The sequence below is a fragment of the Anolis sagrei genome, chromosome 5 (genome assembly GCF_037176765.1).
Source record: "Anolis sagrei isolate rAnoSag1 chromosome 5, rAnoSag1.mat, whole genome shotgun sequence".
NCBI lineage: Eukaryota > Metazoa > Chordata > Lepidosauria > Squamata > Dactyloidae > Anolis > Anolis sagrei.
In genome coordinates, this window is record NC_090025.1 from 199,213,101 (window position 1) to 199,225,600 (window position 12,500).

A 12,500-nucleotide genomic window follows, 5' to 3' on the forward strand; every position below is an offset into this window, starting at 1 on the left:
TTGAAACCATTGTTCTGCGTCCTAGTCTTCTTCAGGCTAAACATGCCCAGCTCCTTAAGCCGCTCCTCATAGGGCTTGTTCTCCAGACCCTGGATCATTTTAGTCGCCCTCCTCTGGACACATTCCAGCTTGTCTATATCTTTATTGAATTGTGGTGCCCAGAATTGGACACAAGAGCGTGACGCCATGGCAGCTCCAGTGGTGTTGATCTGCTTTCCTTCAGGAAGATCTCCCTGGCTTTCCTGAACTGTCGCTATGCTCCCTCCTTGACTTGCCTTGCAGCTAATGTGCCTGGGTTTGCCATGCTCCTGCCCGGGACTTGCCCGCCAGCTTGTGCCCGCTTGATTTGATTAGCAGGCTGCTTTGCCAATGCGCTCCTGTGATTGCATTTGAAATGGCAAAGAGGCCAGGCCTCTGCTTGGAACATCTTGCAGGAAGGAGGAGAAGAAGGGAGGACAAGAGGGCTTTGCAAACCAGCCCCTGGCATCTCCAGCATCCAACTTTGGGGCTGATTTTCCACCCATGTAGATGCCGTTCTGTGCAAGATGCCCCCCAAATGGGGACTTGGCTCCCACCGCATTCTCTGTTTCCTGGCTCTCCTTCCCTGCCTTCCGATGGGAGATATGGTAATCGTGTGCATTTATTTAAGCCGGCCTTGTTAAGCAGATCTTTGGGCTCGGCCAGGCGGAACACAACCATCCTCTTAATTGGAAGCCGCTCTCCCGGCCACGCCACTCCGGTCGCTCTCGGTTCCCCAAAAGCCAATTGCGCATCTCCAAATCGAGCAATGGTGTGCATCCGAAGGAAGCATCAGTGCGTAAAGCGCCTTTGCAACAAAGGAGGGTTGCATTGAGCCAAATTGAGAGGCGTCTGGCTGCATTATTCATTCCACAGTGCAGAAGGATGCACCTTTCCGTCCAACTTGGGTTTCAGTCTGAACTGTAAAAGGACCCAAGCCTTTCATGGGAAATGGGGAAAAGAAGGGATCTCCAAATCGAGCGATGGTGTGCATCCGAAGGAAGCATTGGTGCGTAAAGCGCCCTTGCAACAAAAGAGGGTTGCATTGAGCCAAAGCAAGTCGAGAGGCATCAGGCAGCATTATTCATTCCACAGTGCAAAAGGATGCGCCCTTCCATCCGCCTTGGGTTTCAGTCTGAACCTTTCATTGGAAATGGGGATAAGAGGGGATGAAGGATACAGATATATAGCAGACATAATAGATTTTGTGGCGTAATGTGAACTAAACCACATGTAGTTCACATTTGATCAGCCCACACGCTGCCTTGTCAGAGAAAGAAAATATGCCACGTCGATGAATAGTAAATAACAAGTAGTTTACTCTTTATAGTTCATCATGAAGAGTAAACTACTCCTGAATCCCCTCTTGGGGGGAAAAGGGTGGGGTAGAAGGGCATGAAATAAATAAATAAAAGAAACTGGGTTGTAGTAGGGTTTTTTCAGGCTATTTGGCCATGGTCTAGAGGCATTTTCTCCTGACGTTTCACCTGCATCTATGGCAAGCATCCTCAGAAGTAGTGAGGTCTATTGGAAGTAGGAAAAAAGGTTTATATATCTGTGGAATGACCAGGGTGGGACTAGTGTGGTGGAGGCTACTTCTTTAGAGGCTTTGAAGCAGAGGCTGGATGGCCGTCTGTTGGGGGTGCTTTGAATGCAATTTTCCTGCTTCTTGGCAGAATGGGGTTGGACTGGGTGATTTATTTATTTCGTATTTATTTACAGTATTTATATTCCGCCCTTCTCACACTGCATGTGACTCAGAGTGGATTACAATGTACATATACATGACAAACATTCAATGCCATAGACACACAACATATATAGACAGACACAGAGGCTATTTAACATTCCAGCTTTTTCATGAGGGTATTCTGGCCACCAGGGGAGCTGTTGCTTCACCGTCCATTTGCGACACTGATGCAAAGCTTCCTCATTCTTTGCATGCTTGCTGGAGATCTTTATGGCGTTGTAAATTAGCCTTCCCGCATTTCCTACTTGACAGATGCAGCTGTCTTTCGGGCTGCAAAGGGGTGAAGTCCTAGGGACAGGGTACAATTCGCAATGGCTCTCTCACGTGTTCTCCCCCTTGTCTTTTCTCTCCCTGATCTCTCCAGTGCTGAGCGTCGGAGAAGGGGGCTTCTGGGAAGGGACCGTCAAGGGCCGCACTGGATGGTTCCCCGCAGAATGTGTGGAGGAGGTGCAGATGCGGCAGTTTGACCCACGGCAAGGTGAGAGGCGCCCGGGTTCCGTTGCCCTTGGAGCAATGTTTCAACCAATGTTTGGAGGGAAAATAGAACTACCCTTGGTGATACTTTCCCAAGTTTTTGCTTTTGGGGATGGAGGAAGCAGGACCTTCTTGCATTTGGATGGACAAACTAGGGTTTGCAAGTACCAATGAGGTTGCCCAGGCTATTTCCAGATGCCTTGGAGTGTTGCAATGAGTATTTAGGATGGCCACAAGTTTGGAGAGATAAATGGGCTTCTACTGTTCCAGGTTTTTGCATTTTGCAAAAAAAAAAAAATTGCAGCAATGCTCTTTGCAATTTTTGCTTTTCAGGGACGAGGTAACCGTCCTGCATTCTGCTTGACCACAAGTTTGGGGGGCTACAGGGCTGAGTGGAGTCTCCATTATGGAAAAGTTGGGGAGGTTTGGAGGAGGTGCCCATGGGGTCCCTTTGCTATGCCTTGGTCTGCATGCTGTCTGGGAGATTCCTGGTCATTCTCCTTCAAGTGCCCTTGCTTTCCAGAAAGCGGCCTGTTGGGTCCAGATCCATCTCAGTTCTCCGAGGAAGCAGAACCTTTCTGCATTCTACTGTGACTGTTTAGGTTTTCAAAAATCTTGAGGTTCCCTCTTTGTGATGGAATGCAACCACCACAGGGTCTCCCATGTTTTGGACTGAGGAAAGCGAGGAAACCGCACCAGCTGGATGTCTTAACTGTTCCTGTCCTGGTTGGACATCTGGCCATCTCTGTCCTGGTTGGATGTCTATCTTTGTCTAGTTAGATGTGTGAGCACCTCTATCTTGTTGGACATCTGATCATCTGTCTGGTTGGACATCCAACCCTCTCTGTCCTGGGGAACCATGTTTTAGCCTGAGGGGGCCAGAAGTTGAGTACAAGGAAAGGTGCACTTGTTGGACATCTGACCATCACTATCTTGGGGGACCCCCATCTTTTGGTCTGTGAGAAGCTTTTGAGTATACAGTTGGTTATCTGACCATCCCTGTCTTGAGTGACCCTTCCCCCAATATTTTGGGTTGAAGGTGACCATTCTTTGGGTGCACGAAAACTGGACATCTGACCATATCTGTCTAAGTGAATGTCCAACCATCTGTATCGAGTAAGATGTCCGACTCTCTTGGATGAGATGGACAACTGACCATTTCTATCTTAAATGATGTCCGACTATCTGTATCCAGTTAGATGTCCAACTATCTTGGATGAGATGGACATCTGACCATGTCTATCTTAAGTGAATGTCCAACCATCTGTATCCATTTAGATGTCCGGATGTCTTGGATTAGATAGACATCTGACCATTTCTGTTGTAAATGAATGTCCGACCATCTGTATCCAACTAGATGTCCAGCTGTCTTGGATGGGATGGGTATCTGACCATTTCTGTCTGGTGAATGTCCATCCATCTGTGTCTAGTTAGATGTCCGGCTGTTTTGGATGAGATGGACATCTCACCATATCTGTTTTAGTGAATGTCTGACCATCTGTATCCATTTAGATGTCCAGATGTGTTGGATGAGATGGACATCTGACCATTTCTATTGTAAATGAATGTCCGACCATCTGTATTCAGCTAGATGTCCGGCTGTCTTGGATGGGATGGACACCGGACCATTTCTATCTTAAGTGAATGTCCTTCCATATATGTCCAGTTAGATGTCCAGCTGTCTTGAATGAGATGGACATCTGACCATTTCTATCTTAAATGATGTCCGATCATCTGTATTGAGTTAGATGTCCGACTCTCTTGGATGAGATGGACACCTGACCATTTCTATCTTAAATGAACGTCCAACCATCTGTATCCAGTTATATATCCTTCTGTCTTGGATGAGATGGACACCTGACCATTTTTGTCCAGGGAGGACACCCCCCCCCCCCAAATATCTTTGAGGACATTGTTTGAGTGCACTGGTTGGACGTCTCTGTCCCATCTCTGCCCCAGTTGGACACCTGACCATCTCTGTCCTGGAGGACCCTTGTATTTTGGTCTGGGATTAGGCCTTCCTTTCAGTATTGCACCCCCCCCCCTTCCCAATGCACCCCAGTCCAAACTGGGAGGGGTCCCAAAGCCTTCTCCTGCTGCTTTGGGTCCCAGGGCTTTTGCATCCATCGGGGTGTGTGCAGGCATCTCCCTCCCACTCTTTCATTATTCATCCCTTCTTCTCGGGGATGCTGCCGCTGCTGCACTCTGCCTCCGCCATCTGTTCCCTGATTTCACGTCAGAGGAGTCTGCCAAGTCTTTGCGATGAAAGTCCACCTCGCTGGGGGTCTGCCAGATCATAAGCATGGCGCATAGGGCAGCATTGGGCCTCCAGTGCTGCTGCAGCATCCGCTTCCCAGCCAACTAATATGGCCACATTTGGGGCATTAAAAGGCACAGAGAAGAGCCTCCTCCAGGCCGCTCCTGGGGATGGAGAGGCGTGGAACCCTTATGTGGAAATGTGGACCTCAACACACATTTGGAACCATTCCTAGGCTTGGAGACATTGGCTCTGCAGCAGACGAGGTGGTCACTCTGTCCACATTGTCCATAGGAAGAGATGCCCATCGGTTGCAAGTGGGTCCCCTTGAGAAAAGCTTCCTGACATTGCTGTTCGGTAGAGGAATCTGCTTGTCTTGCACTCTCTTTCCATCTATGGAGGTTTTGGAAACAGAAGCTGTGGGTGGCCATCTGTTAGGAGAGCTTTGATGGTGTGTTCCCAAATATGGCAGATTTGGGTGAGTAGGAGTCCCTTCCTACATTGATTCTGTTGCTCAGAGATCAAGCAATCTGGGTGCATCTCCAGCTGGGTTGCTTTGAATTTTCTAGGCTGTATGGCCATGTTCCAGTAGCATTCTCTCCTGAGGTCTTGCCTGCATCTGTGGCTCATGGCAACTTCAGAGGTTCTGTTGGCAGTGAGGCATGTCGAGCGTATACATACCTGTGAAATATTGTCTAGGATTGAAGAATGAACCCTTGTCTGTCTAAAGCAAGCTTGATTAGCATTGGGTAGCCTTGCAGCAGCAAAGTCAATCAGTGAGGGTCTCTGTGTAGAGGTGGCCTGGCTGTTGTTGCCTGGAGGCACCCTCTGTTTGGGAGGTGTTATCTGGCACTTGATTGCTTGCTGTCTGGAGCTTCTGAGTGGAGTTCTTTATTTGCTGTCTTTGATTCTGGTATTTTTTAAATACTGGTAACCACATTTTGTTCCTTTTCATGGTTTCTTCCTTTCTGTTGAAATTTCCCATGTGCTTCTTGTGGATTTCAATTGCTTCCCTGTATTGTCTGACACAATGGCTAATTGGCACTTGGTTGTTTGTTGTTTAGAATCTGGTGGCCAGTCTTTAAAAACACCAGAATCAAGACATGATATGCAGTAAACTGTCAGTGACATCGGCAGCCCAGCAAGGCAGGAACAGCTCAATCACAGCCACCTACGCTATAAACGACTTTATTTTACAGCTATATACATTAGAAGCTACTTAACACTCAGCACATCGTAAACTTGCTTCTTTACCATCCAACCGTAACATCGCAAAACTCTTCAACTGTTATCAGTACTAGTCCACACCTCCTGCATTCCAGAGTAACGTATGACATAGGACACTGCAGTCCATTTGTTCTACACACTTGATTTATGACCTCTCTAGGAATGCCATTCCCTCCATGGTTCAGTTAACTCTTTCCACACAGGAATACATTACACTCAGCACATAGCTACTGCATTTTAAACATGTATGCATACTTTGAAATCTACATTATAAATTGCAAACAGATACAACATAGACTCCTGCAGAGGTGAGAGGATCCCTCTTGTCCTTGGCTGAAAGTAGAATTGGTTGGATTATCTTGGTGGGTCTCTAGATCGTTTTTAGGTTGTGTTTCTTCATCAACTTCCCTCTGCGGTCAGTGTTTCCCTTGATGTATGGCAACAACACTTTTCATCTAGGAGGATCTTTGCCTTGACTCTCGTGGCTTGTTCTTGGCCTTGCAGCTCTTCTGGTGCCTGTTGTAGAATACATACCTATTGGCCTGGAGAGCCCACTTTAGGTGGTTCAGTTCACCTTGTAGGAGGTGAGCTTTGCAGTGATCTCCAGCCTTTGGCCAAATCAGTGAAACGACCACACTGTGGGAGTGGGCTCCAAGGCTTTCCTCTTCCTTGTGTCATGAATGACTTTACAATGACTTTGAAGCATAGGTTCTTTTTATTGCCATTTCCATTGTGAGAGGGGACATCAGATTACAGAAAAACATTTAGATGAAGAATGACATTGGACATACAGACATACAGATTCTATGCAACTACATTGGATTTACAATTTCATGGGTTAACAAACAAACAAAGGGGAATTACATTTTCACTCAACATTCACACACACGTACATGTATTCATCCTCATGCACCTAAATAGTCTCCCTCCTTGGAGAAGCATCTGTTAGGCCAGACCCTGCTTCCCTGCAGCTTGTAAACGCACACTTCCATAACGCCAAAACTTCGAAACGCTGAAATGCCAAAACTTCTTTCCCTAAGCACAATGCCAAGGACCAGATCTGTGTTTTCCATACAGCAGAACCTGACTTTCTGCACAAAATCCAAGACTCCAAAAGCACACTTCTTCCTCTTCCCTTGAGAAAGAAGCCCCAAAGTGACCAGGCTCCTCTCGTCCAAATCTGCCACTCTCCGAATACACCATCTCTGTCCTTCCCATGGAGCAGAGCATGGCAGGTGAACCAGACTCCTCGGTCTGCCACACTTTGAGCATTATTAGACTGAGTCTTTTATAGGAATATTCTGTTGATGTAGTCCCAAAGTTGTAAATTAATGATAGACATCTTCCATCCTGGATCCATCTCAATTTCCTGCCCAGATGTTGATCTTCTTGATTGGTGTTGATCCTCATGTTCAGATGGAATCTCCTTTCTTGTGACATTGCGGCAAAAAAAGCCAATGGGATTTTGGCCTGCATCAAGAGGAGCCTAGTGCCTAGATCTAGGAGAGTCATAGAATCATAGAATCATAGAATCAAAGAGTTGGAAGAGACCTCATGGGCCATCCAGTCCAACCCCCTGCCAAGAAGCAGGAATATTGCATTCAAATCACCCCTGACAGATGGCCATCCAGCCTCAGTTTAAAAGCTTCCAAAGAAGGAGCCTCCACCACACTCCGGGGCAGAGAGTTCCACTGCTGAACATAGAATCATAGAATCAAAGAGTTGGAAGAGACCTCATGGGCCATCCAGTCCAACCCCATTCTGCCAAGAAGCAGGAATATTGCATTCAAATCACCCCTGACAGATGGCCATCCAGCCTCAGTTTAAAAGCTTCCAAAGAAGGAGCCTCCTCCATGCTCTATTCTGCTTTGGTTAGACCACACCTGGAATCACACTGTGTCCAATTCTGGGCACCACAATTCAAGAGAGATATTGACAAGCTGGAATGTGTCCAGAGGAGGACGACTCAAATGATCAAGGGTCTGAAGAACACGCCCTATGAAGAGCGGCTTAAGGAGCTGGGCATGTTTAGCCTGAAGAAGAGAGGAGACATGAGAGGAGACATGATGAGAGCCATGTATAAATATGTGAGAGGAAGTCACAGGGAGGAGGGAGAAAGCTTGTTTTCTGCTTCCCTGGAGACTAGGACACAAAACAATGGCCTCAAATTACTCTCTGCCCCGGAGGGAGTGTGGTGGAGGCTCCTTCTTTGGAAGCTTTGAAACAGAGGCTAGATGGCCATCTGTGAGGGGTGATTTGAAAGCCATATTCCTGCTTCTTGGCCTAAAGGGGTTGGACTGGATGGCCCATGAGGTCTCTTCCAACTCATTGATTCTATGATTCTATGATTATGTTGACTTCCTTCTGAACATTGTCAACATTTCTGTTATCAGTGTTTCAGTTCTTATCAGAGTTTACTTTTCAGCTCTTATTAGCAATTTTTAATTACAGTCCAGCAAGCAGGTAGTTAGTCATTGCAGGCCAGGGTCTTTTACTGGTGTTTCCAAAATTATTAGCTCCATCCATCCTTCCATTCTTCCATTCATTCCCACACATCGTATTAAATCCACATTTATAAAATCTGCACATTAAATGTTTGTGACCCTTGCAGGACCCTTCCTCTTCCTTGCCCCATTCCTTCCCTCCTTCCTCTCCGGAGGGAGAGCGATGCCCTTGGATGAAGGAGAACCCAAAAGGGCATCGTCTGCAATGGGCATAGTCTGCAAGCGAAGCGAAGGGTCCGCGTCCTGATGGATGGGAAGCCAAACCAGACCCGATTTCCCATCGCTCCCTCCGCTGGCATCATTATTATCCATTACACTCTGTAACACTGTGATTGCTGTTCCTGGGTTATCAATGTCATTTCCTAATTGGTTCTATCATAAGAACATGGGGAAATTTCATCAAACTGCACAAACTTCATTTCGGCAGGAGGGACATCATCCTGCAGCACATTTTTGCTCTAGGTTTTCAATGAGTATTGAACCAATTCAACATTGTTTGTGGCACAAAAACAAAGTTTCTGGAAGACAACAACTACTTTCAAAGTCCGACCCAAACAATAAAACAGGAAATAACATTTCCATACCAGGAACAGAAAATGTTTCAAATTTTGTTACATAGTGTTATGGGTGGCATGGCAGGCAACCCATCTGTTGCACTCCAGGACAAGAAAAGCCCTCTGAGTTTAAACACCCCACCGTTGGATGGAAAACAATCCATTTATTGAAGATAATTAAAAAGCAGAAAGGTTAAAAAAAACTTTTAAGAAAATAGGTAAATCCAATTAGGTAGGAAGATAAGCAGGAACAAAGCAGTCCAGAGTAATAGTCCAGCAAAGTCCATAAAAACAAAGTCAAAACTTCCCAAATAAACTGCAAAAAATCAGGAAACAGGAACCCAAGGCATGAATATAGACGCATAAAATATAAGAATCAAAACATGAAACAAAGACACTTAAACATAAATCTTCCAAGCTAGGCTTCCAAGAATCAAGGACGAGATCTTGACTTGATTCCAAACGATGCTTCATCTGACTACATATCCTGTACTTGGGACTTTTATCTCATTAGCTAAGCCTCTAGCATTCAGAAATTGGTTTCGGTTTAACTGAGAATATCTTTTTCTCTCGGAGCCTTGCAGACCACCGAAGTCACTGTTCAGCTCTTCTGTTTTGACTCATCTCCTCTCGTCTATCTATTTGCTCATTAATTTCTGCAGCTGGGCCAGGTGCCAAGCTATTTTTGTGTTCTCTATCATGGGAGCTCTCTGGTAACAATTCAGAAAGCACACCATCATCCCCACACCCCTTAGGGACATTCTCATGGGAAATTACACTTTGCACAGGGATCTCCTGGTCGTTCCCTGCATCAATCTCACTGACCAAACCATTGCCATCTTGAAACTCATCTTGAAACTCATTGACATCACTCCCCACATCCAAAGCACCCTGATCCTGAAACACAATCACAGGCAGAGCTCCAACCCCATCTTCCCTGTTTTTGAAAGATAGGATGAATGTGGAAGATGGGTCCTGTAGTGAATCCTTGCAAAGGGGCTTCCAATTGCATGGCAGTGGCATTTGTCCCAGGAGAAATTTGTTTTTACTCTTCAATGGCCGGTTTTCCAGCTCTCTTGTTGTATGTCAACCTGTGATTGTGTCTGAAGTTCATGTTAATGCAGATGTTCATGATGGGAATGGGGATGATGTTCCTGATGGTGGATTTGGGGGTGAGAGTTTGCTTGGGCCTCAGTTAAGCTCAGGTGAAAGGCCTGAGCTGTTTCAGGAAGAGGCATATTCCCAAGGCCACATTCCTGGGAGAGGCTTATGGACTATTTGACTTCTAGTGGACCTTTAGAGTTTTTGCTATTTTTACTACTTTGCCTACATGTATTCTTCAATAAACTGCTTGCTGATTTTACCAAGCTGGTGTGGTGTTTAGGGTCACAGTTGTTTCTGCTCTGGAGTATGACAGCTGTAGGCAAATGGATTCAGGTTGGTTTCTAAACATTTGCTAACATTGGGTTGTTGTGGGTTTTTTCGGGCTATATGGCCATGTTCTAGAAGCATTCTCTCCTGACATTTCGCCTGCATCTATAGCAAGCATCCTCAGAGGTAGTGAGGTCTGTTGGAAGTAGGAAAAAGGGGTTATATATCTGTGGAATGACCAAGGTGGGACAAAGAACTCTTGTCTGCTGGGGCTAGGTGTGAATGTTTCAACTGACCACCTTGATTAGCATTTGATGTCCTGGCAGTGCCTGGGGCAATCTTTTGTTGATTAGATGTCCCTGATTGCTTCCTCTCTGTTGTTGTGCTGTTGTAATTTTAGAGTTTTTTAATACTGGTATCCAGATGGTGTTCATTTTCATGGTCTCCTCCTTTCTGTTGAAATTGTCCACAAGCTTCTTGTGGATTTCAATGGCTTCTCTGTGTAGCCTGACATGGTGGTTGTGAGAGTAGCCCAGCATTTCAGAGAATCCATTGAAATCCATGCGAGGATAATGTGATGGGATGCTTTGGCCTGTGACCCCCTTTGCTCAGCCCTGGAAGGCCATTGGGTGACATTAGGTGAGTCACACTCTCTCAGCCTCAGAACTCTTCCGGTTCCCCCAAACCCAGTCTTCCCGAGCCAGTGTCTGCTCTCCCTTTCTCCTCCCCGTTATGCTGGGAAGATGCTAATTGCTCCGGTCTGGGTCTCTCTGCCGTTGCCAGTTCCAGCCCTTCAGCTAATTACTCTGAAGCGGCTCTTGATTATCATTAACATTTTCGCATTTAAATGTTACAATCAGGTTTGCTCACAATCAGTGCCGCCGAGTGAAGGGCCGCTGCGAGCGAAGGGCTCCAATGCTCCAGTTTCTGGAGGAGGAAATTGCCACCTCTTGGCATATAAAGGTTTTGGGGAAGGAAAGAAGGGATATTGGGGTGCTGTGCCTCCATTAAGTCCTATGGGGGTCCTGGGAGTTGTAGTTTCACAAGGTCTTTCGCCTCCTCTGGATGCATCTAAGCCACAATGGATGCGGTTTGGCACCACTTTGCCTGCCATGGCTCAATATTATGGAATCCTGGAATCTAGTTCAGAAAGGCACCCTGGGAAACTGCAACTCCTCAAACCTTGGGAAAGTACAGCTCTCCAAACCTTGGGAAACTACAACTCCCCAAACCTTGGGAAAGTACAGTTCCCCAAACTTAGGGAAACTACAGCTCCTCAAACCATGGGAAACTACAACTCCCAAAACCTTGGGAAACTAAAACCCCCAAACCTTGGGAAACTACAGCTCCCCAAACCTTGGGAAACTACAACCTGCAAATCTTGGGAAAACACAGCTCCCTAAACCTTGGGAAAGTACAGTTCCCTAAACCTTGGGAAAACACAGCTTCCCAAACCTTGGGAAAGTTCAGATCCCCAAACCTTGGGAAAGTACAGCTCCCTAAACCTTGGGAAAACACAGATCCCCAAACCTTGGGAAAGTACAGCTCCCTAAACCTTGGGAAACTATAGCTCCCTAAACCTTGGGAAACTATAGCTCCCCAAACCTTGGGAAACTACAACCCCCAAACCTTGGGAAAACACAGCTCCCCAAACCTTGGGAAAGTACAGATCCCCAAACCTTGGGAAAGTACAGCTCCCTAAACCTTGGGAAACTACAACCCCCAAACCTGGGAAATTACAGTTCCCCAAACGTTGGGAAATTACAGTGCCTCAAACCTTGGGAAACTACAACTCCCAAAATTATGGAAACTGCAAGTCACAAAACCTCAGGAAACTACAACTCCCCAAACCTTGTGAAGCTGCAACTCCCAAAACCTTGGGAAACTATCACTCCCAAAACTTTGGGAAAATACAATTCTCCAAAACATGGAAAACTACAAGTCCCAAAGCTGGATGCTGGGTGTTCCTTTGGGAAGCTGGATCTCCACCCGCCAAACCAAAGCCACTTGGAGGGGAGATGTATAGCGCTCAGCCCTTGCTTTTGGCTCATCCCTGGAATCTCTCCTTCTCCTTTGCCATGAAATCCTCCTCCTCCTCCTCCTCCTCCTCCTCCTCCTCCTCCTCCTCCTCCTCCAGATTTGCATTAAATCAAAGGATTTTAAGCAGATCGCTTAGTGGAAATTGTTTTCTTTTTAATCAATTGGTTTTAAGGAGAGGCTTAAGCATTCCTCCTAATTGGGTGCGCGCAGTCCCCGCTTGTTTTTCTAACATGCAAAAGACGGGCTTCTGAAACGTGGTGATGATCCCTTCTGCGCAGGAAGACATCCCCGGAGCACACCAGGTT

General features: G+C 46.4%; 1 protein-coding gene across 14 annotated transcripts in view; it reads left to right on the forward strand.

Moving 5' to 3' along the window:
- Positions 1 to 12,500, forward strand: part of SHANK3 (SH3 and multiple ankyrin repeat domains 3) — a 407,035-nt gene that overhangs the window by 287,012 nt on the left and 107,523 nt on the right. For all 14 annotated transcript variants that reach the window (XR_010910064.1, XM_067469407.1, XM_067469409.1 and 11 more), the window contains one exon: positions 2,133 to 2,246. Coding sequence is in view for 13 of the 14 variants with exons in the window: in XM_067469407.1 (XP_067325508.1) it covers positions 2,133 to 2,246 (114 nt within the window). In the remaining variant the exon portion in view is untranslated. The remainder of the gene's footprint in view (positions 1 to 2,132; positions 2,247 to 12,500) is intronic.